This window comes from Ylistrum balloti, unplaced genomic scaffold, assembly GCF_031769215.1.
Source record: "Ylistrum balloti isolate Yb309-2 unplaced genomic scaffold, AGI_CSIRO_Ybal_v1 Utg371772, whole genome shotgun sequence".
Lineage (NCBI taxonomy): Eukaryota > Metazoa > Mollusca > Bivalvia > Pectinida > Pectinidae > Ylistrum > Ylistrum balloti.
Genome location: NW_026782887.1, coordinates 63,683 through 88,986, shown reverse-complemented (window position 1 = coordinate 88,986; position 25,304 = coordinate 63,683). Strand labels below are relative to the sequence as shown.

Genomic DNA, 25,304 nt, shown 5'->3' with positions numbered 1-25,304 from the left:
CTGAGCCTGGCCATAGTAATTTCCCTGACGGGGGGGGGGGGGGGGGGGGGGGTGGCTGATCTCCCCTACGATACTCCCTATCCCTATTAAATCGGGCCTGTAACGCCTCTATCTTCTTAACAAGAGTGGCTATTTGTTCTTGCTCGGAGGTCCGAGCCTCCTCCCTCTCTACAACGGGGGATTCTGTTAAGCTATCGACCCCCCCCCCCCCCCCCCCCGCTTGGGGTATCCTAGCAGACCCGCCTATCCGATCATAGCTCTCCTCATCAAGGGCCATACGAACGGCCTCTGCTAAACTGGAAGGCTTATTCCTTCTTAGCTGTTTCTGGACCTCCCGATTGTCCAGTGCATCAATAAAATGTTGGATCTCAATAATACTCCGCGTCTCCTGATCAGAGTCTGGATAGGCCCGAGCTGCTATCCTTTGGATATACCCAGCCAACTCGGATAATGACTCCCCCTTCTTCCTAGTTTTTCCCCGAAGCTGGGCCCAGTACACACCCACATCCCTCTCGGGGTCAAATCTGGACTTAAGTGCCGACGTCACACTTTTATAGTCCAAGCGCTCTGTGGGGGTTAGATCACTATATACCCTAAGGGCCGTACCCTTGAGTTTCACCGCCAGGAATTGGCAAGCTTGAGCCTCTGTCCAAGCGTTAATGGTCTTGCAAGCCTCAAAGTGTGTAAACCAATCTTTATAACTACCCTGGCCATTATAAGCTTCCGGGACAACTATGGGTTTGGGCAGGGGAACTAACTGGGGCGACTGGGGCTGAGTCGCCTGCGAAGGGGCTGCCCCGGGTCTTGATCTAGGGGTCGAGCCAGCAAGGGGTGTACTAAACCTAATCCTTGAAGGACTCCAGCTAGAGGGCTCCCTATTCGTACCTTGGCCTAGGCCGCGAGGGGACCCCGTATCTTGGGCGGCCTCCCCAATTTTGCCATCGCCCACCTCTTCCCTATCACGAGCCGGCCGCCTTCCACGCGTTTCGCTCCTACACAACAGCTCATCTAATCTTTGGCGCATTGAATCTATCTGTAGTCCGTAGTCCGGAATATCAAAATTAAACTCACCGCCCTCCGCCATCACTGCCAGCACTTAATGACTAAGTTTTTAATAGAAGTAGTTATCAAACAGTCGAACCAATTTCAGATAGAATTATTTATAACTTATCTTGACCTTTAAACCTTAATTTTCCCTATACTCCTAATGGTATCTTTTTAGCATCGAGTCCCGCCGGAGGTTCCAATTGTAACGAACGACGTCTCGCGACCCGCTAGTGGCCGCACCGCGGACGTCACCTCTGTAGTTACAATAATAAAAGTGCCCAATGGGTTCGACTGCCGCTTTCGCTTGCAGATTTCACAAACAAATTTCGACCAAGTACTGGCAATAATGACGAGAAGAATTAAACAGATTCAACAATTTATTATATATTTTACAAGAGTAAAGTTTAGCATGAAAGACATTTAACCGGCTCAGTGAGTGTTTTAAATTAACCATAACAATGTACAGAAGCCACCTGAAATAAACAAACTTTTACCTAAACTAACTACCAGGCAGGAACCAATGTCGTGGTTGTCGAAATTCTCTAGCTAAATTAACTCTCGGCCCACGGAATCTGACACCGTTCCTCGGAGCGAGTCTCAAACCTCGCCGAACGGACAAATCTCCGCCACGTGACCGACTCCAAATTTACAAAGTCCAACTCAACACTACCGCCTTCTCCTACGTTCGTCTTGGCGAGGGGGGCACACAAAATTAGCCTCACCGAACGAGAGAAAACTACTCCCCGAGAATACCAATTCTCGAATTATCCACTATTTAACAAAATTTCAACAGCTAGCGAACGTTCCCCTCAATCACGACACGAGGTTCCCGCCAAAACTTAAGTCTGCATAAATCGAAAAATATACCAAATTACACGGTCGGAAATCAAACCTATCGGGTTGTAGGTGGCAACTGATGTTTAGTAAACCATTTTATAACATTTTAGGGAAGAGATGGGCGCTGACAACACAAAAATCTAACAGATTACCCTGCCTGAATTTCAATACCGACCTATCGTATCTTGGCCTCCAAAGGAAGAGGCTGTGACGTCACTTTTTCTCCCAGAGTTCCTCGCTTCCTCGGACAGGGTTGTACTAAATTCCGAAAAACGACACGAAGTGACCCACGCGTCGCTACACACCCTCCAACCACCCGGGCAGGCTACGACCGCGTAGCCGAGACTCAACTTACTGTTTCAAAATCCGTAAAATATTTCTATGTTAAGTAATGACCTTTGTCCTGGTAATATTGACCTTTGGTCCAATGACCTTGGACTCGACTGACTATGACTCATTTCCTCTCAGGATGTCTTACAATTCCGCCAGTGAACGACATAAACCCCCACCTCGACCTTTACTCGGCAATATCAACCTTTGACCTAGTGACCTTGACTCCTTTACCTCTGATCCTTTCTATCTCATGTGTCTTGCCACCACCAGTGAAAGACAAACCCCGACCTTGACCTTTGACCTAGTTAAGGTTTGTCACCCATAATGGTAATGTATCACCAGGCTGGCCAACGATGGTTCCACATGGATTGCTGTTGAAACAACACGTGGTCCACAGGACAAACCAGGTGGGCCAAAGCCGCCCAAACTTCTCGGAACTGAACTTAAAATTAAAAGATTAGCCATGTGCTATCAATTGCCACATCCAACTCGACTCACAATAATAATAATAATAATAATAATAATAATAATAATGAACTATTGCATTTGATTAAGTACCATCATTTCCTCACTGGCCAATAAATTTGAATGACATTTCATGTCTTTACATACAACAAAATTTCACCATTTGATAATAATACCCAATGGAGGCAGGCCCCTATAGCATGAAGTTCAAAATTACAATACAAAAATATTGGCATTATTACACATAATCTCAATTTCCAGATGACTCGGCCCAAGTCTTGTCTTTATTGCTATAATTGCTTGTACAATTTTAAATTACAATCTACTGAAGATAAATTGGTTGGTATCTAAATGTCACTTATATAAAGTCTTGCTCAATTGTAATTTAGTTAAGAGTCACAACTGTATAATCGGATTTTTTTTTTTTTTTTTTGGTGCAACTCCTAGAGCGTCAGCAAATAATTATTGCCAAACTTTAACAGTAAGTAATCAATATTACAAATATGTGCTTCCCATAAAATAATGGGTCATGACAGTCCTTGTCCTCACATGGTTGTTTGTCTGGAATGTTTAAAGTTCTGGGAAGCACCATAAAATTTATAATTTTAAGCAGATGTTCTCAAGGTGCAGTTAACTCAGTTTCTGAACACTTTCAATCACAACAACTCCTGATCTCTTCAGGCTGTAGATACAATTTACATTCTCTCCACTGCGAGGAAAGTTTTTGGCATCCCTAAGCATGTTAAGCATCATTGAGCATTGGCGAGCATCTTATGAGCATTTTTCCATGAGTAGCACCAGATGTACATGGTAATGGTTGTTTAAGCACAGATGAGCACAATTGAGCATATTTTAAGCATCTTTGGAGCATTTTTCTATGAGTAGCACCAGATGTACATGGTAATGGTTGTTAAGCACAGATGAGCACACTTGAGCATATTTTAAGCCTCTTTGGAGCATTTTTCTATGGGTAGCACCCGATGTACATGGTAATAGTTGTTAAGCACAGATGAGCACACTTGAGCATATTTTAAGCATCTTTGGAGCATTTTTTTTTTCTAGGAGTAGCACCAGATGTACATGGTAATGGTTGTTAAGCACAGATGAGCACACTTGAGCATATTTTAAGCCTCTTTGGAGCATTTTTTTTTCTATGAGTAGCACCAGATGTACATGGTAATGGTTGTTAAGCACAGATGAGCACACTTGAGCATATTTTAAGCCTCTTTGGAGCATTTTTTTTCTATGAGTAGCACCAGATGTACATGGTAATGGTTGTTAAGCACAGATGAGCACACTTGAGCATATTTTAAGCATCTTTGGAGCATTTTTCTATGAGTAGCACCAGATGTACATGGTAATGGTTGTTAAGCACAGATGAGCACACTTGAGCTTATTTTAAGCATCCTTGGAGCATTTTTCTATGAGTAGCACCAGATGTACATGGTAATGGTTGTTTAAGCACAGATGAGCACAATTGAGCATATTTTAAACATCTTTCTAAGATAAGTGCATAATGTTCATGGTAATCATTCCTAGTGCTTAAGTTACAGATAATTCAGGCTAGCAGCCAATATAACAGTACATTATTTGATTAGTATAATTTGAATTGATACACTGTGGGCCATTACTGTCATCTCCAAACAATCGGATTTTTACATTTTTATCTCAACAAGTTTAACTGGAACCAAGAAAAATATTCAGAGAGTACAGTTACAATTCTACTGTGTACATTACATTATAACAATTTGAACTACAGTTTACAATATAGAAGAACCCGACTAGTTATGGCTGCTGCTTAATCATTACATTCCATGTTCGAATTTCACTACTGGCTATCATGATGATCATTACTAGTCTATTAGTGGTACCTCAATATTATTACCACAGTCGAATGAAAATATATAAATTCATCATTCCAGACTTCAGAAACCCCCCATTTTGAACAGAAATACCCGTATTAGCACTAGTCAGGTTCTTGGCTAAGGGGCAATACCTCCATAATCACCATCTCCTTGGTGGCAACATGATTTCCTCTCAGAGGTATTTACTTGTATAACAAAAAATAAAAATAACAAAAATATATGACATATATAAAATTAGCAAACTTGAAAAAAATATTCTGCTCCTCCTCCGGCGGCCAAGAGTTTTTCCCCCCTACCCACAGCTATCACTGGGGAAGCCACCCTATATTAACATATGACTAAATTAAGCCGGTCCAGGCATTCGGACACCCTCCCCTATTCTAACTAAATGGCTGTGAATGGTGCTCCGCCCAAGTGTTGGTCGTATCAACTCTAGCCACAAGGACTAGAGCCCCACTCGAAGCCAACCTAACTAACCTACCAGGCCGAATAACCCACCCCATCAATTTTGAACCCTGGGAGAGTCAAGGCAAGGCTAATCTTGAGTGTTGGTCGTATCAACTCTGGCCACCCAGACCAGCCCCTACCCGGTGACCTCCCTTTCTAACCCAACCAAACTGTAAGCCTATCTAACCTATCAAGCCGAATAACCCACCCTATGAATTTTGACTATGGGGGAGTCAGGACAAGGTTAATCGAAAGTGTTGGTCGTAACAACTCTGGCCACCCTGACCAACCCTGTCCAAGCGACTTCCCCCTCTATCCCAGCTACCTAACCTACTTGCCCAATTATCTCCCCTTGAACACCTGGCCCGACTTGTACTACCTATAACATGATACCAACCAATAAATTCCTATCACTCTATTTTAACTCGCTGTCTCCTCCCTTCCTGTTCTATTAAGTCACTAATGTCGTAATGTTTAAAGATGTGTCCGACACGCTTCCCTGGGGGAGGGAAATTTGTTGTGGACGTCGACTCTGGTGTCCCACGGGCCCCTGGTTACCTGTCCTCGAGTTGCGCGCATACAGTTATTTACCACCAGAAACGAAAGTTCTCCTGATTGGGTGTGGAGGTCTCTCACCGCCAGGGACGTCTGCCTGTCTCCAGGTCTCCGAGTAGGTATTTGGGGGTCACTGCCACGTCTGGGGTGTGGCCACCACCCCAGGGGTCCATGGTGGCTATCCCAATGTTCAATCACCCGCGCACATAAGAGAAAACTGTATCATTGCAAATACCAAAGGTTCCTGGAGGGCGAGAGTCTCCCAGGACGTATCCAGCCGCAGCACTGCATGAACGTTATACCGATTCACCAATGGACAGGTCGCCGGCAGTTTCAGGGGCCCGGGTCATCCTCTTCTGTCTTGATCCCTCCCCCAGGTCAGGGGGTGTCAAGAGCACCATTTTACATGAAAGATAAAACAAGTATAGTTCAGACAGGATCTACATAATCTAAATTACTATACAGACATCTTCCCTAACCTACACAAATAAATGTACTGAAGGGCCAATCAGGTGAGGTCATAGGCCCCGGACCGCATCCAGTCGGGAGGCCGTCTACGACGCCTCCCCACTCGACGGTCCGGAGTTGCCCACAGGCTCCCCCGACGTCGCCATATTGATGCCGAACTTAGCGCGGACGCCCGATCGACATAGAGCACCTGAAGCACTGAGGCCCCCTCTGAGCCTGGCCATAGTAATTTCCCTGACGGGGGGGTGGCTGATCTCCCCTACGATACTCCCTATCCCTATTAAATCGGGCCTGTAACGCCTCTATCTTCTTAACAAGAGTGGCTATTTGTTCTTGCTCGGAGGTCCGAGCCTCCTCCCTCTCTACAACGGGGGATTCTGTTAAGCTATCGACACCCCCCCCCCCCCCCCCGCTTGGGGTATCCTAGCAGACCCGCCTATCCGATCATAGCTCTCCTCATCAAGGGCCATACGAACGGCCTCTGCTAAACTGGAAGGCTTATTCCTTCTTAGCTGTTTCTGGACCTCCCGATTGTCCAGTGCATCAATAAAATGTTGGATCTCAATAATACTCCGCGTCTCCTGATCAGAGTCTGGATAGGCCCGAGCTGCTATCCTTTGGATATACCCAGCCAACTCGGATAATGACTCCCCCTTCTTCCTAGTTTTTCCCCGAAGCTGGGCCCAGTACACCCCTACATCCCTCTCGGGGTCAAATCTGGACTTAAGTGCCGACGTCACACTTTTATAGTCCAAGCGCTCTGTGGGGGTTAGATCACTATATACCCTAAGGGCCGTACCCTTGAGTTTCACCGCCAGGAATTGGCAAGCTTGAGCCTCTGTCCAAGCGTTAATGGTCTTGCAAGCCTCAAAGTGTGTAAACCAATCTTTATAACTACCCTGGCCATTATAAGCTTCCGGGACAACTATGGGTTTGGGCAGGGGAACTAACTGGGGCGACTGGGGCTGAGTCGCCTGCGAAGGGGCTGCCCCGGGTCTCGATCTAGGGGTCGAGCCAGCAAGGGGTGCACTAAACCTAATCCTTGAAGGACTCCAGCTAGAGGGCTCCCTATTCGTACCTTGGCCTAGGCCGCGAGGGGACCCCGTATCTTGGGCGGCCTCCCCAATTTTGCCATCGCCCACCTCTTCCCTATCACGAGCCGGCCGCCTTCCACGCGTTTCGCTCCTACACAACAGCTCATCTAATCTTTGTCGCATTGAATCTATCTGTAGTCCGTAGTCCGGAATATCAAAATTAAACTCACCGCCCTCCGCCATCGTTGCCAGTACTTAATGACTAAGTTTTTAATAGAAGTAGTTATCAAACAGTCGAACCAATTTCAGATAGAATTATTTATAACTTATCTTGACCTTTAAACCTTAATTTTCCCTATACTCCTAATGGTATCTTTTTAGCATCGAGTCCCGCCGGAGGTTCCAATTGTAACGAACGACGTCTCGCGACCCGCTAGTGGCCGCACCGCGGACGTCACCTCTGTAGTTACAATAATAAAAGTGCCCAATGGGTTCGACTGCCGCTTTCGCTTGCAGATTTCACAAACAAATTTCGACCAAGTACTGGCAATAATGACGAGAAGAATTAAACAGATTCAACAATTTATTATATATTTTACAAGAGTAAAGTTTAGCATGAAAGACATTTAACCGGCTCAGTGAGTGTTTTAAATTAACCATAACAATGTACAGAAGCCACCTGAAATAAACAAACTTTTACCTAAACTAACTACCAGGCAGGAACCAATGTCGTGGTTGTCGAAATTCTCTAGCTAAATTAACTCTCGGCCCACGGAATCTGACACCGTTCCTCGGAGCGAGTCTCAAACCTCGCCGAACGGACAAATCTCCGCCACGTGACCGACTCCAAATTTACAAAGTCCAACTCAACACTACCGCCTTCTCCTACGTTCGTCTTGGCGAGGGGGGCACACAAAATTAGCCTCACCGAACGAGAGAAAACTACTCCCCGAGAATACCAATTCTCGAATTATCCACTATTTAACAAAATTTCAACAGCTAGCGAACGTTCCCCTCAATCACGACACGAGGTTCCAGCCAAAACTTAAGTCTGCATAAATCGAAAAATATACCAAATTACACGGTCGGAAATCAAACCTATCGGGTTGTAGGTGGCAACTGATGTTTAGTAAACCATTTTATAACATTTTAGGGAAGAGATGGGCGCTGACAACACAAAAATCTAACAGATTACCCTGCCTGAATTTCAATACCGACCTATCGTATCTTGGCCTCCAAAGGAAGAGGCTGTGACGTCACTTTTTCTCCCAGAGTTCCTCGCTTCCTCGGACAGGGTTGTACTAAATTCCGAAAAACGACACGAAGTGACCCACGCGTCGCTACACATGCAAGATCTGAGCGACAAAGGGTCTGAACTGAGGCAGAAAACGGAATTTTCTAGGGTACTGTGTACTGATGCCTCCGAGAGAGGATACGGAGGTTTTGTTATCCCGTGTGGGGATCCTCTTATGGAGGGAGATGAAGTGCCTAGTGTCGAGGACACTAATTATGTGCATAAGGCATTTGCCTTGACTGAAGGCCAATTCAACCTTCCAACGGTGAAGAGTTTGTACGCTCATAGTAGTCATGTCGTTATGGAAACGTGGGACGATGCAGAGCGCATGCGCAGCTCCACGTGGAGAGAAATGGAAGCGGTCAAACGAGTTCTGTATAGTACTGTGAGTCAGGTCAAAGGTCACAATGTCAAATTGATAATGGACAACAAGAGCGCGTGTGCTATTGTGAAGGTCGGTAGCGGTAAAACTCACCTACAAAATGTCGCTACGGATATGCACGCGCTCACTTTCTCTAGTAGCGTCAATCTTGAAACCCTATGGCTTCCTAGAAACGAAAATACAACAGCAGATTTTCTCGGTAGATGTTACGATTCAGACGACTGGTCCGTTCAGGCATGGGTGTTTGATATTTGCGAGACCAAGTGGGGGCCACACGGGGTCGATCGGTTCAGATTACAACACTAAGTGTAAGCGTTTCAATTCACGGTGGTGGTGTTCGGGTACAGAGGCTATTGACGCCTTTACCGTATCCTGGAGTAAGGATAACAACTGGTTTGTGCCCCCTCCCCGGCTCGTTTGGAAAACTTTAAACAAAATGAGATCGAACGGGGCATTTGGTACTTTGATTGTTCCAGTCTTGAGATCGGCTGCGTATTGGTCATTTTTATGTCCTGACGACATTTTTGCCGATTTTGTGACGGAGTACATTTCTTTATCCAGAAACGGAGTCACAAAGCGGGGTAGAGGAAAGAACGGGGTTTTGAGAAAACTATTTTGTCGTTCAATATGCTTGCAATCCGGTTGGATTTCAGACATATTAGCATGATGTCATATTGATGTGTTGATTATTGTTTTCAACAGGCATAGGCCTCCAGGGATCAATTGACAAGGCCGTCAGGGATGCCGGGTACAAGATGGGTCATCGCTCTATTATTTGGCGAGTAACATGGCAATCCGACTCATGGACAGTAAAAGTGAAAACACCAATAAAAAGTACTTTGATATTTTTCGTATATGGAAGCAGTTTTGTTCGTCACACGACTGCTGTGCATTGCCTGCTAATTCCGTACACGTGGCACTGTACCTCAACTACTTGTTGGACAGACATTTATCTTTTTCCGCCATTTCCTCTGTAGTGTACGCCATCAAGTGGGTGCATGAAGTCAACGGACTCTCTGATCCTACAACCAGCAGTTTCGTTCAGAATATGCTGGAGAGCTCCAAACGGACAGCCCGCAAACCGGTATGCAAGAAGGATCCAGTTAGCACGGACACTTTAATTGAACTGTGTAATATCTTCTCTAGTGATAGGGACTTGCTTGTAGTTCGGGATCTGTCTATGATTTTGTTAAGTTTTTCAGGTTTTCTACGCTTTAACGAGCTTAGTAACCTGTTGTGTTCAGACCTGGAAATTTTTTATAGTTATCTTTTATTGAAGATCCGGAAAAGTAAAACCGAAACGTGGTGGTGATAAGCAAAGGCGAGACGGCCGCCTGTCCTTTCGCGATGGTTCTCAAATACATCGAGATAGCAGATATAGACGTTCATTCAAACATGTTTTTGTTCAGGCCAATTTTTCGCTTGGGAACTACAAGTAAACTAGTTTATAAGAACAAGAGTTTGAGTTACACAGGGGCTAGACAGGCCATTATGGAACGTTTAGCTTTGGTTTGTGACGTTGGCAACTTGGGGTTGCATAGTTTGCGCGCAGGCGGCGCTACCGTCGCTGCGAGCAACGGCGTCAATGATCGGTGCTTCAAGAGGCACGGCCGATGGAAAAGCGAGACAAGCAAGGACGGTTATGTTGCCGACTCGTTTCACGCTAGGTTACAAGTCACCAAAAAGCTAGGATTGTAGTTTTACAGTGCACATTTCATCTTGTATAGCGAGTATAGTAGTTTTTGTTTTTTAATCAGAAAATTTATTTGCTCGTCGTGTTGTTTTTTTCGGAAGTAGTGCTGCCATCTTAACAGGGCGAACACAGTAAAAAAATTTTTACAAATTTATTATCGTTAGTTCAAGTCAGTTGAAAAAAAATAGTCTGTTCCCTGACAGATTTTTTCTTTTGTAGACATAGCTGTCTGTATATGTTAGTGGTAATAAATAAAGTAATTTCGTGGTATCACCGAAATAACGCAGGTCCTGCGTTACCCTGAGGCCCACCTGTCTGGATGTAATTTTTTCCTGCCTTTGGATACAGATTTCCGGGGGCTATCTCCGGTTTTTTCTTAGCGCCAGGTGCGAGCTGATAACGGGGATTAGCGTTTAAGTTTTACAAACTACATGTACATTTACAGATACCTATATATCATGGAGCGAGAGGTAACAGATTGTTATCTCATTATCTGATTTCGTTGGCGGTACATATCCCACACAGTGGCGTTTTGAACTGGATCGTGTGTGCTGGGGCGTGACGAGAGAACACGTACAGGTGATTTGTGGGGTATGGTCTCTCTCCAGCTGTGACCAGAGACCTAGACGGACGTGTACGTGCACAAGTACTCCAGCATATGTTGTTATCGTAATAAGTGATAATGTAAGGAGTTGTGTGCGGTCGGAGGCCTATATTTTAAATTGTTCATAATTAGTATTACATGCATTGAATATCTCAATTGACGATACCACGTCTTCCGTTACTTTTTAACCCTACACTCGGCGTTACAGTATGCATATTCAAATGTATAGTTATGTCCGGCGAAAGGCTACTTTACATCCCGTAGTTACTCATTCAGGTGTGTAATTATTTCAACACGTTAGCTTTTTATAGCTCATTAATATTCTGTAGTTATATCACATCAGTTAAGATATTAGCTACTGTTCAAGTCGTATAGTTTAGATACTTTGTCACTCCGTCTGAAAAGTGAGTTTTACTGTTTATATGTATACAGTTGTAGCATTGTAGTACAGGTAGATATGTAGTGTATTTCTACGGTCCGCCGTGAAATAGCATTAATGTAATTAATGTAAATTTTGTGCAGGTTTTTGTCAGACTATGTAGTAATTGTTTGTTTTTGTTTGTAATTGCAGATTATTACTCCCTCCGGGGGTCTGTATACTAAAGCCGAATAAAAAGTACAGTACACCAATAAGAGCGCATGTCTCTATATCTATCGTAATTTTAAACCTTAAACAATTTGTATTATACAAGAAGCATGGAACCGTTGAACCATGCTGGCGATCTACCTGTAGAAAAATCAATTAAAGGTAATGTACAGTATAAAATAAACTGGTAATCGCCGCGTGTCTCAAAGTTGGCTATACACCTTATCACAAAGGGATTTCTGGTTGGTTCTGAGGACTTAAAAATCACCTATTATTCGGAAGGGATAAAGCTATGTCACAGGAAGTATATACAGTTCTTTTAAGACAATGAGGTCTATCGTTTTAAATGCCACCCTAATGGGCTCGCGTGTATGCTACGTGTCTTTTAATTGCTTTGGAAAATCGAGAATAGCTAATTCGGCTGTCTATGATAGTTTGTTGTTTTCAGGTGCTTACGAATCATGTTTTTCCAGTATCTAAATCGTGAATTTATTGTATAGTTTGGGGTCGACAGTTCATCATAAGAAGTCTTTGCATAATCCGTGTCAAATTATCGTTTTTGGGATTTGTACTTTATTCAGTTAGACTGTTAGATTGACCTCTGTGAAGGCGAACATTATAGCAGAACAATGTTTAAAGATTCCTGGGGAAAAGAACGGTACATATCCATGAAATCGCGCAGGACAGGATTGACAATATCAAACGGGCATCGAAAAAAAACAACTCATTAGGGCCGACCGTTCGGTAGTTTAGGTTACGGACTGTGAGCACTGATGAATGGTACGGAAAATTCTACAGGAAGACACTGATCGTTTTCTGTGAGAGAAAAAATACCTTGAACTAATGGCAGATTTTCTTGCTCCAAAAGGATCTGTTCAGACACAATAACACAAAATCAAAAACGTGTCGTTTCTTCCTTATCCGGGTGCTCAAGCAGTAGATGCTCTTCACTGAGGTGGGGAATGTAGAGCAAACTTCGTAAAGAAAAATCAATGGCAAGCATGATAGTGCCTCTGTGGACATCGCAGTCATGGTTTCCAGAAATTATCAGATTCGTATTAGGAACATTTTACATTCTACAACCAGCGAACAACGCATTTATTTACAGCAACAACATCCCGCACCGAATACATCCATTATAAAAATGCGTCTAGGGGTATTTCGTCTGTTGGGGGAAACCTCCATTGCACTACCTTTCAAAACAGGTTACATAACCCATACTGTCATTATGAAGATACTTCAGAAAGTGCCAATATGGCACATATATCTTGACATAGTCATGTTTTTGTGATTTAAGGAAAATTGAACCTCGAAGATAGGAGTTATATGATTATGTTGTGTCGTTTATGTAGTCTGTTGATTTATTGAAGGAGCGTTTACCAATGGCCCAGCTTTCAAACATGGGATGGTACAATAGTGTTCGATTATTTAAAAACTACTTCACCTGCAAACACGTTGTCCCTTCTTGAATGTTCATGCAAGCCGGCAAAGTGGTCAGTCTCTCCATTCACTATCATTGATTAACCTTGACTTCAAAGCTGATAAATTGATCATTAGGTTGTCCATTATGCTGCAAACATCTACATCTAGCTACCACATGAGGAAATTTTTTCTATCAAGAAATATGAGACGTCAATCCGTTTTTGATGAAGACAGAACTAACCTGTTAAGAAAGGAGGGGGGGGTGAGCTCTTTTGTCGGTACCCTTAAAGGCAGTTTCGGGTATCTGTTGCTACTTAGATACTCGATATGAATTAAACTTTGACACTGCTAACGAGCCAGATCTGTTAAACTGTATAACGTATTATTATCAATATAAACAAATTAACGACTAGTCAATACATAACAGCATCCCTCACCTGTTTATATGATTCACACGCAAATCGTAAAAGTAATCCGTTATAAACATCACAATCAAATTTATTGTTAACATTAAACACATTTTTTAGATAACCGTTTATTAATCAAATTGTGTAAAACACCCATGCAGATAAAAGGTGAACTGATGATTGTTATTGTCTTTCTCTACATATACTAAACAAAAAAAGAAAGGTAACACTACTTTATTCTGTGATTAATTAATTAACCCCTTCATAAATCCTTACCAATCATATACGAATAGAGTAATTGATCAATTCTGATAAAACTGCAGTCATGGTTCATTATAAAACTTTGCGTTCAATTGATTTTATTCGACTGTAAAGGACGTTGGGGTCAATTTCAAAGGTAACACCATTAGTAACGGGTATGGCCACCATTTGCGAATTAAACAGCATTGCAGCGTCGTCGCATGGAACTCGTAAACCGGCGGATAATTCGAGGAGAGATGTTGTTCCATTCAGCGATCAAGGCTTGGGCCAGCTCCTGCAAGTTTGACGGCTGATTTTGACGTTATCTCACGCGTCGCGCAAGAACGTCCCGGACATGCTCAATCGGTGACAAATCAGGTGATTTAGATGGCCAATCTAACACCTATACGTTATTCTGCTGCAAGAAAGTTCTACTGACGCGACTGGTGTGCGCTGGTGCGTTATCCTGTTGAAAAATTAAGAATTGCAGAACCACTGGTCTTAAAATTTCGTCCCGATATCGAATGCCGGTTAAATTGCCATTTAACACAACAAGCCTGGTACGAGTCCTCCCACAAGTACCACCCCAAACCATTACACTTCCGCCGCCAAAGCCGTCCCGTTCTGCGACGCAGCAGTTCGCAAAACGATCCCCTCGTCGCCTCCACACTCTGCGCCTGCCGTCACCGTGTTGCAGACAAAACCTGGACTCATCTGAAAATAGAACATTGTTCCATTGTCGTAAGGCCCAACGACGGTGAACACGGGTCCAGTAACGCCGATTATTACGGTGACGTCGCAACAAATTGGGTCCAGTGTAGGGACGCAGCGCTTTCAATTGGTAGGCCCTCAACCTGTTGTGGACTGTTTGGGGAGACACACGACGCCCAAACAGTGTCCTTGTAGTCTCTACTGCGGTTACGAATCGATTGCGCAAGTGTATCAATCGTATACGACGGTCATCCCTGGCGGTCGTTTCACGGGGTCGGCCGCTTCGGGGACGATCGGATGTTGACCCAGTTTGGTTTAAACGATTTACCAACTGGCAAATTGTCTTAACACTGCAACCAAAATGCCGCGCAACTCGACGGCGAGACTCCCCAGCCTGGATCTTGCCTACAGCCCTTTCTCTCTCTACTTGTGAACGGGGCATAATGATAAAGTTGATAGATAGCAAGATTCGGTGATTTCTAAGTCCTAAGGATCTAAGGAACAGTTCTCAGTTTGAAGATACATGTTAGTCGCAGAAAACCTCGTGCAGCTCTTTCGCTAATACAGACTTTCACGCTTGAATGCTTTTGGTAACCCCCTTGGATTTTGTAATGTAAAACATTACCATTTTCTAATATTGCACAAACGTCATTTTGTTTTCATTCATTTACAGGTATTCGCCAAGGAAACATGTTAACCTTTCTTTTTTTGTTGAGTATATATTACGGTCATGAGGCATTAAGGAACGTTCCTACGAGGAATATCCCGTGTGGGAGGTTATATTTTATATATAGGTTTGAAGCCCCTTTTGCGCCCTGACTTTTGACGTTCAAGTTCAGTTGAGATTCCCAATAGAGTTGATCAACCATCTTTATCAGTCATTATCTGTTCGAAGGCCTTTAACTGATAAAATCTACCGGACCGAGTCATGCTGCCCAATTTGACAAAGGGAGTAGAATGATAATGATCAGGGTATTCAAAATATTAACCATAGTATGGTATAACAATAACCGAATTCCTGTGTTGATTTGGGTAATTATACCAGAAGTATTTTTCTAACCGTATACTGCAGACTGGTGCATGTAAGTAAACGTTCCTTTTCCCATATTTTTTCTTTAAATAGAAAGCGAGGTCAATAACTTAACATTTGTATACATTTTGTCAGAACTTAAATCAATGTAACCTGGAACCCATGCATGTGTGTATCAGTTAAAACACACCGTGTTTGAGTGTTGACAGCTTGGTCAGTAAATACCAGTGTTGTTTGCGATATTTCTTGCACATGGAGTGTCTTCAGACTTGAAGTTACTGAGGTAAGTTTACATTTTTGCTAACCGTGTTCTTTTTATTTTCTTTCTTTTTGGCGAAATTGTGGAAATTTTTAAAATAAAATAAAAAAAGTCACCATTTGAAGTTAAGTCTATAACTCTTTTAGAAAATAGCGAAATTATACGTTTATTTTGGTAAGTAACGCGTTTTCTACTCAAATGGATAGAAACATTGAGCTCAAGTCTATTTATGGAGGTCGGGTAAAACAACAGTACGGGTTTGATTGCAGCGACATTTTGTGGCACGAATCTTCTACTAAGATATGTGTGACATTACATCTCAGTGTTACTGTTTTAGTGCAGTATGGTACTGTAGTATTTAATTATAAAAAAAATATCTATAGAATTTATATAAGCGGAAATCTCCCGTTCTCATTTTCAGAAACATATCATTCATATGTAACTGTTCCATTTGTATCCCGAAGCTAACTCTCTTTAAGGCTTAAGTATATTCACGTTCGCATAACGACCTGACGTAATCTCGCTACAGTGTACCTTAGAGTTGGCTAAAAGTACAATCCTGTCAGGGTCTCTTTTTCTACTTATCCAGTCACCAGGTCTCCTTTGACTTTGATTGTTTGTAGAACATCATAACAAAAGGATATATTGAAGTCATGAAAAGGGGACTTATAATATTACCTTTATTTTTCAGAGTGCTAACAAATGAGGGTTTCCTATCGAATACGAATTTGCATACTTGTGCTATCTACAACGGCCCTTGTGCCAATTGTGATATTTACGTCGTCGTCCATACAAAAGAAACTTTCAGGTGTAAAGACTTTAAAGGTTTGTGTGGGTATGGAATGTGTGTTGAATGTCCTTTGAATGTGATTATATCCTTGTCTCAAATCGTTTTTTTTTTGCATCAAATATAAAGACATCGCAGACATAGATTTGCACGAGGAATATGACTAAATTTTTAAGACTGAAGGAAAATTCAAACAAACAATGTTACTTGTATCGAAAATGTGACTTTTGCGTTTGATTGCTATAGAAAACATTAGGAAAATACCAACTGTTTCAGTAATTAATCTCCAATGTGTTTTCCATTTGTTCTTTTCAACTTTATTGCTACAACTAATGGGTCAGACAATGTTAAATCTTATGTTTCAATATTTTCAATTAGCCCAATCAACATGCGTATAGCAGTCGAGACATGCAAAACTAAAATAAGGCTAAAATACTCCACTCTTTCATTTTTACTCTGAATAGGTACAAGACCCGCCTACCACAAGACATGAAGAATTTCCATCAGTGAAGGTTGTATCTTACAAATATACATAATGATACACATTCATCTCTATAGTTTCTTTTTTAAATATACATCGTTTTTGCATTACATAAATTAATTGGTCCTTTCGCAACCTTTCTGAAAGGGGTGTAGATAAAATCAGTTCGTCGATTAGATCGTTATTGAAGTATTCTCTATAATTTCTAGCAATATTTGCGTTAGGCTGTGCGTATGGAACGATTTATTTATAACAATGGCGTAAGAGAGATACAAGTTAATGCAATATATAAGGTAGCCTCACTGTCTCATGTAGAAATGTCCATTGTGCAAATTGAGGTTAGATATGTTCGATGCTCGTTGTGACGGTTGGTTTTGTTGTCAATAACCTGCACACGTATATCATCTTTGAAATGAACATTTTAGTGTTCCAGGAGTGTAAATCACCTCTATTTTTCTTCTATTGACGTTTGATCGGTGCTCTTGGAGAACATGACATTACTTACTTGTTAGATTTGTGTTATAGGTGTCGACGATATCGTACTTGTCCGTTAATTTTGTTCTCCCTTTGAATATGCCTTTTGTTCAAATTTTGCCTCAACTTCATCGAATTTGAATTTTCGTGCTTTGACTTTAAGCCTTCAATAGTTGTACTTTTCCTCCAGACGTATCTCGTCCATTAATTTACCACGAAGTTCACACTATGGTATTGTGATGAGATGAAGTACACCACTGTCATATCATTTGAACCTCAAATCATCTTGCAAGAATGCTACAAAGCATTTCCGCTTCATACATAATTTTGCGAGATTTGTATACAAGTAATTTCCAGAGAATGTAATTACTCAAAAATTCAAACGGTACTCCTTTGAACTCTCTTGTGGCGGATAGGGTGCGTAGGGAAGATAAAGTCGCATGTCTCCTTTTAACAAATGAACGAAATACAAAACTTATATGGAATAGGTATACACTAAATAGAGCGCTTCTTTAGTGCAACATTACGTCAATGTATGGTATAAATGGGGAGAAAAGAAGTGGTCGACGACTTACGCTTCCTTACAAAAACGAATTCTTCTGTGCTTTCATCTGTGTCCCGATGAGCGATTAAGATATGTTTGATAGCATGTTCTACGTTAATTATATAGATAAATATATGCGATTTTTACATATGTTTAAAGTGTAAAGATAAAACTGATTTTAAGTGATTCACTATACAGTCACGCATATAATTCAATGATTTATGCCTAGTGGTTTTGAAAACAATTTTCAAACACTAGAATATTTTTTTTTTAAATTACTAACCTATAATTATCTTTATTATTTCTTTCTCCATGAAGAAATTGTCTGAAGGGCACACTGCAATGATGGAAGTGGTAAGCATACGTTGTATAAATATATATACGCATATGTTTCTAAACATCAAAAATAAGAAAAACTATAACTTGATATTATAACCCCAGTGTACCTATACAATGTTTAAAGAAGTGGCAGATACAGTATACCATTGCATTGGATATGTACTGCATATTAATTGTTCTGAAGGTCGTATGTTTCGTTTTGCTCATGTTGGCCTATAAAAACTGTTTCAATATTAAGTCGTCAGCGTGGTATTGTGTCTGAGGTATTGACATACTGAAGGCGAGTGTGGGTTTTTATTTATAATCATCACGTCTCAAACACACCGGAAAGGTCATTAAGGGCAGTACAGGGTGATTTAAAGGCTGCAAACAAGTGGGGAGGTAACAGATTAGGTATCAATGGCGCATAGACGGAACTTTACAACTATGTAATTATAATTTCACTATCTGATTGTGTTATTATTTTATGCACTGCTATGGAAACGTCCGATTAGATGATATGATGTAAATGTCCTTATATTATTGCCTATCCACCATTAATGGACTGACATTGAATCAATTTCTTCATAAGATTTAACTACGTGATATCTCGGTCCATGTTAGATAATGGTATTGTTGTAAGATACAATTTCAATATTGCTCATACTTATATATTTACGTCTGATAGACTTTTGCCATCAAATATGACTCGTTTGACATACGGTTTACTCCCTGTAAGGTGGTTAGAATTTTAAAGTTTTAGCTTCAGTATGAGGTGTCTTTTGTGCGCACCTTTTCCGGGTCTTGACTTTAAGTCGATGAGACCCCGATAATCATAACAAATTACTTAAGCGTGATTGGTAACAACAACGATTATAGGAGGCGCTACTGTTTTACATTTTTGTACATTCCCACTTCCGTATCTTTTGGTTTGTGTGTTTTGTTTGGAAGTGTTCAGTAAGGCCGTACTCGGATGGCTACAGCTGTTAATACAAGGTTTAACAATATATATATTAGACCAAAATATTTCAAGGTTCAATGCAGGTTAAAGACGATTACGTGGTAATATTGTCTTCATGATGTTGAGAAATATTATCTTTGTGTGATATCAAGTCGGGGGTGTTTGGGGCTCTTTAGCATGCCTGGTGATTCTGTTGTTGCTTACTTTGTTCTAGTTTTGGGAACGTTACATTGTCTCTTGGATTCACAAAGATTTACATGGGGCTGTCTTTGATAAAACCGAAAACGCTTACCTGTTCAGAAGATCTGTAAGAAGTCTCCTTGTAGTTATTCCGGAATCACCATGCAACTTTTTTGTCGTAGTTTCATTTAATTTATATTTGAAATAACATTTTGTTAACATGTCTGTATTTTCTTTGCGGTTCTATTTGTCTTTTAACATTACACATTATTCTCTTTACTTATGTTTTATTTCAGGACATGCGTATTTCTGATGAAATAATGAAATGTGTCCTCAAAAATATATCGAACCCTTATATTTACGATTATACTACTGATTTTTACCTGCTACCACCTGTGTCGGATCTCTGTAGGATGACTGTACCGGACCTAGAATTATTGTATCAACGGTAAGTTCTCTTTAAATCGTTATCAAACATATAGGTTGGCATGATTGAGCTGTTAATAATATGAATATTGAACTAATTCCTACAAGTCAGAAATAGCAGGTCTCTATTTGGAAATTCTTAACATGAGATTTGGTAACATATCTCTCTCGATTTTTGCAAACAGTACGACCGCCGGAATAGATAGTGTTAAAAATAATAGGTTATGTAGAAACTGATAAAGTTCTACTAAGACAAAACAACGTTCCCCATACCAGACTTTTTTCTCGTGCATAATCCCTATGCACAACTTATGCATTTCACATTTCCGTTTTGAAGAAAACTTTGCTTCGGTTTTTAAGAGGGGAGAGAGGCTAGGGAAATCCCAAATAAAGTCTTATTTCATTGACTTCGGCTCGGATAGATCGCCTATTTTAAAATGTCTTATTTCATTATCTCAAGTAACAGAAATCGAAAACAGCTAATAGTACAAAGCCGATTCATTTAATTGGTCTTACTCACCCACTATACAAGATACTATACGACACTGAATTAACGAAATCAACAGATATTTTAACTGCTGTTCTGTCTTATGAGTTGTCTGATCTTGGTATCGACATGACCAGATTGCGCTTGTTGTCGTAATTTCAGTTTTAAGAACAAGGAGTTATATTATCAAATCAGTTTAGCAAACTGATATATTGTGAAATCCGAACGAAATGAAAGCTACGAATTATGTACTAATTAGTCATCCAGTCTAACAGCATCTAGGAATTATTGCCGGTTTCGTCAGATCAAAGGAACGTTGTCATTGGTGAATTCGTCAGCGTTCGAGTAATTACCATAACAATGTGGTAACCAGAGTTAGTCCTTTTGTTTTACTCTATCAGATAGTTCTTGTATGAATGGAGAAGAAACAGAAATATCGACTGAGGCCGGATTAGTGCAACAATTCTAAGGTATATGACGTTGTCTGATTATATTATTACTGTACGTATCAACTACTTATTTTATAGATACCTAAGTACCGTACAAACGGTATGTAAAACCCAACGGAGGTTCGGAAAGATCACGGATGGTGAATGGGATGTATGTGTTGAACCAAAGTATCTTCCAAAATATAAATGTCTGGTGTACTCTTTTGGGTAAGTATATCATTTCTTAGAATTGACACTTTATATAATCTTCTTACTGAGTGAAAAGACAGCAATTGTAATTTGATAGTTTAACCTATGCTGTTATCGCGTGCTGATATGGATATGGATTTGTTTTACCAGTGAAACAAAAAAATACCAAATTGAATTATTCATGATTATGAAGTTATGAAGTATTCCATTCCATTCGTATGTGGAAATTGATCGAGATAAATTGAGATTGCTCACTGAGTGTTTAGACCATACATTCTGACGATGTTAGTGTGCTCTAACGGCCTTCGCCGTTACACAATTTTGCTAAATGTGTTGGCTTACTGGGACTGTTGATATAAATATCTCTATTTTTTCTTGACTCGCAGTATTGCTAATGATTTTCCTTTCGCTGATGACATTGCTCGTTTTTACAACTGTGAGGTTCATTCCTTTGATCCCAGGTAAGGTATTAATGCATCAAGTATTGCTTAACTCATGTTTGCTTTTGATGAGTGGGTTGTCTTTTGCTTGTTGAGACACACATTTGAGGGTGTGCGTGTATGCTGTTTTTCTGCTTCAGATGTATAACTCCATTCTAGTAAGCCATGTCTGATATTCTCGCAGTAAAAATTAAAAAAAATAGAAGTCGACATTGAAACAATATACTACGGCTTTAAAAACGTGTTTTGTGATCACGTGTTTTTCATTTTCAAGCAGAGACTACGACCATCTGTAACAATTACAATAATTGATATATATTCAATGAAGTTATGGTTTGATTATAATTCTGTTAAAAAATATTGGTATTTTCTCTTTTTACACTACATCTGACCCCAGTCAGGTAAACTAACCAAAAACTAATGTACTGGATTGAAAACCACTCAAGTCTTAATGATTTCCTCCTCATTACAAACACTCGGACGACTTCCTTTTGCATCTTTTTTGTAAATAGGGGATGTCACTGAATAAGACAAACATATTTCATGCATTATGCTGCTGTTGTAGCTTTTAAAATTGTTCAAAACTTGTTTAACTTTTTTTTCAAATAGCATGGGGAAAAAAGGATATGTTAGAATCAAGGATCAATCATATTTTCACGATACTGGCCTTTCCGACATCACCCGTTTAAACCCAGACGGCAATATGAAGCGCATGCAGACATTTTTGGATATTCGAACAGAACTGAACCACTTAAAGGTAGGCTACTCCAATAAACAATCAAATTGATCAATCAATTGATCGTATTTTCCGAAACCTGCACCCCTGGAACATGGCATGGCAAAATTTAAACTACCATGTGTAACTCATTGTGGACGAAAAAGACTAGTTTGATCCTTTGAACATCAAACGAATAATTAGAACACAAGGTTTCGTTTAAGTTTAAGAAACGAAACCATGTGTAAATATTCTATAATACCTATATATATATATATATATATATATATAGCAAAACAGATAGGGTATAAGAATGGTAACAGCGTCCTCCGTTACACGGAACAAGATGTGAAGAAATCTGTCTTCTTCCTGAAGCAGTAGACTCACGAGAACACACTTTACATACGCAAAAGAACGTCCGTCCTGAAGATTGTATAAAACCCGAGAGTCACATACAAAAGAGTCAAACAATGAATTTAACTGTATCATACAGCTGTTTCATCAATCTTGGACTCATCAGTGATGATAAGGGCCCGAACGTTATAGTCTAGAAGGCGAATGACACGAGTTGTGGTCATTTACAAAATAAAACGCATGATAAACCACTTTATTTGAACAGAGTTTATCTTCCTTCATATGTCTAATAGTATATTTGTATGCATTCTATATTTATGTAGCGGATGCCAAACGTCGTCAAGATGGATATAGAGGCCTGGGAATGGAATGTACTTCCGGAAATGTTTGCTGCTGGACAATTCCCCAAGCAGTTGATTATCGAGTTCCACTTGTGGTCTCAGAAGTACACTACACAGCGAGACATGTGGATACAACGCCTCGCCGTTCTCAGAAATGTTTATGATGCAGGGTATAGAATATTCTGGATGAACAGAAACCATATCTGTAGATACAAGTCGCATTTCACAAAACAACCAACACTGGCATGTCACGAGATTTCTTTAATACGGAATGGGCCCAATATCATGATGAGTTCTAGTGGCTGATTAAAATGGTATTGACAAATGAATTTATCTGCCACCATATGTTCAACTCTTGAATGTGCAAGTATTGATGTTCATGTAGCACCATTGATGTGTTTTATGAAATAGTGATTTTTTACATAATAAATAGGAATACCCTTGTTGCTCGGATACTGATTAATTTCATGTTTTGGTAATATGATAACTGTCTGACTAGCACGAGAGGTGAAATGTTAAACATTGCAATAAGATTAATTTGTTGGTACTATAAATGTGTAAACGTATCTAATAAATGAACCGAATACGTCATCCGACAATAACGTCACGAATGTAACAACCTGACTACAGACATGATAATATTCATTACCTGAGTGAAAGAATATTCGATGAAGCTGTACCTTTTACGTACACGCGGACACATACTCGAAATAAAGTTTCAATAACATGCCACGAACGTCTGACCATTAGGACTGAGTAAAATCGACACGAACTATCGGCAGGAAGTGATCTTGCTCTATTTATCAGTTTCATTTATGTTATTGATATATTTGATGAAATAAAGAAACCATTCAAAATGTTAAAACAATCATTCTCGTTGTGGAATATTTTGCAAACTTATTCTGGGCTAGCAGAATGGCGACTCAGGACGGCCCTATTAGTAGCTAACGGAATTACAGAAAATACTATACATATTTAGTGAATGTTGAGGACAATAAGCTTGTTACAGCTAGATGTCATCAATGTCGTTGAAGTAATCTGTGGTGTCATATCATTGTTTGTCTGTGTGTCGTGAGGTAATGACAGTTTTGAAATGATGTATATGACAATCAGGAGAGATGTGTAACTTGTGTCACTCATTAGATCACGTGTTAAGAGACTGCCCCGAGTTTTCATGTGGTACAATAAGAGTGAATTGTTGGTATGGTGAACTGCTAATGTTACCGTTGTGTGAAAGATGTGGTGAACGAGGTCAAAATTGCTCGTGTTCAGGTGAGGATAGCGAGTGTGCAGTTGACAATTTCACATGTCACATCTCACATAAAGAAAGGTGAGCTACTGAAATCTATGAAACTCAACTCGGGGTCTTAACCCTAGTTTATGAAATAAAGGGGATCGATATAAGCTAACATTTAGAGATGACCCATAAGTCTGCTTAATGTTGAATGACTAGAGTAATGTCTAATAGATTAAAAAATGTTTTCCCAGTATTATCTCCTCATCAAATCTGCGGTGTCATCGAACTATAGCAGATAATATTTCCTATATCAGGGATATTATGGATCTTCTGTATATGATAAGGTAGAAGGTTATTGAAGCATGATTTGGTATTTTATACTTAGATATTTTGGAAAATCCAATAAACTTCTGAAACAGACAGTCCTGGGCTCAGTCATATTTACGACGAAGATCGACACACCAAGAAAGTGAAGTAAAACATTATATTTGGAGCTGTGACAAAACATCGCACTTAACCACTACACGACATGAAGCCAACGGAATTCAGGTATGTGGGTTTTCTATTCTTTCGAACTTTGTGAACATTTGCCACAGTAGACATTATTGCTATTTATTATAGCCACCTTAAAAAATTGTTTTCATTATGACTGAGACAGAACCCCACACTCTTACCACATATGCCATTGAACTATTAACAACAAACGCTACAAGCGTCACAAATCTTCTTCACAATAAGGCTCAACGTTTTCGAGTCCTAGAAAACACAACCAATAGGCTCATTCTTAGTGATAACTCATGGTGTCAGGGAAAACTGCTTGCGGGGGACAGCACAACATTTGAGCAATGGAATCAGGCCCCACTTGTATAAAATATCTCAATTTAAGATTTCCTCAAGCCCAGATTTTCCTCAGCTAATATCTCCTTCAAAATATCTTGTATGAAAATTCCTCAAGGAACTTCAGGACATCCTAGCCGATGCCTTCCTCCAATTCCTTGAGAAAATTTTATACAAGCCGTTTTCAGCTACGGAAAATTCCGACTTGAGGAAATCTCAAATTTGAGATGTTTTATACAAGTGGGCCCAGGACATTATTAACAAGCCCAAATTACAGGAAACTACAAAAAACACCTTATGGCCTTACAATCATCTACCGGTCCCATCAGTGAATTTATCCAAAGATTCATACGGGGCGTTGAAGATCCAGATTGGGACACTCTAAAAAGTCAGCTTTCGCGTTGT

General features: G+C 40.4%; 1 protein-coding gene across 1 annotated transcript; it reads left to right on the top strand.

Moving 5' to 3' along the window:
* Window positions 1-9,514: 9,514 nt before the first annotated feature.
* LOC132563582 (uncharacterized) lies at window positions 9,515-23,131 on the top strand. The gene is made up of 6 exons (XM_060228322.1): window positions 9,515-9,811; window positions 19,721-19,872; window positions 20,865-20,993; window positions 21,362-21,436; window positions 22,025-22,172; window positions 22,808-23,131. The coding sequence occupies exons 1-6, from the start codon at window positions 9,515-9,517 to the stop codon at window positions 23,129-23,131; spliced, it is 1,125 nt and encodes a 374-aa protein (XP_060084305.1).
* Window positions 23,132-25,304: the final 2,173 nt, after the last annotated feature.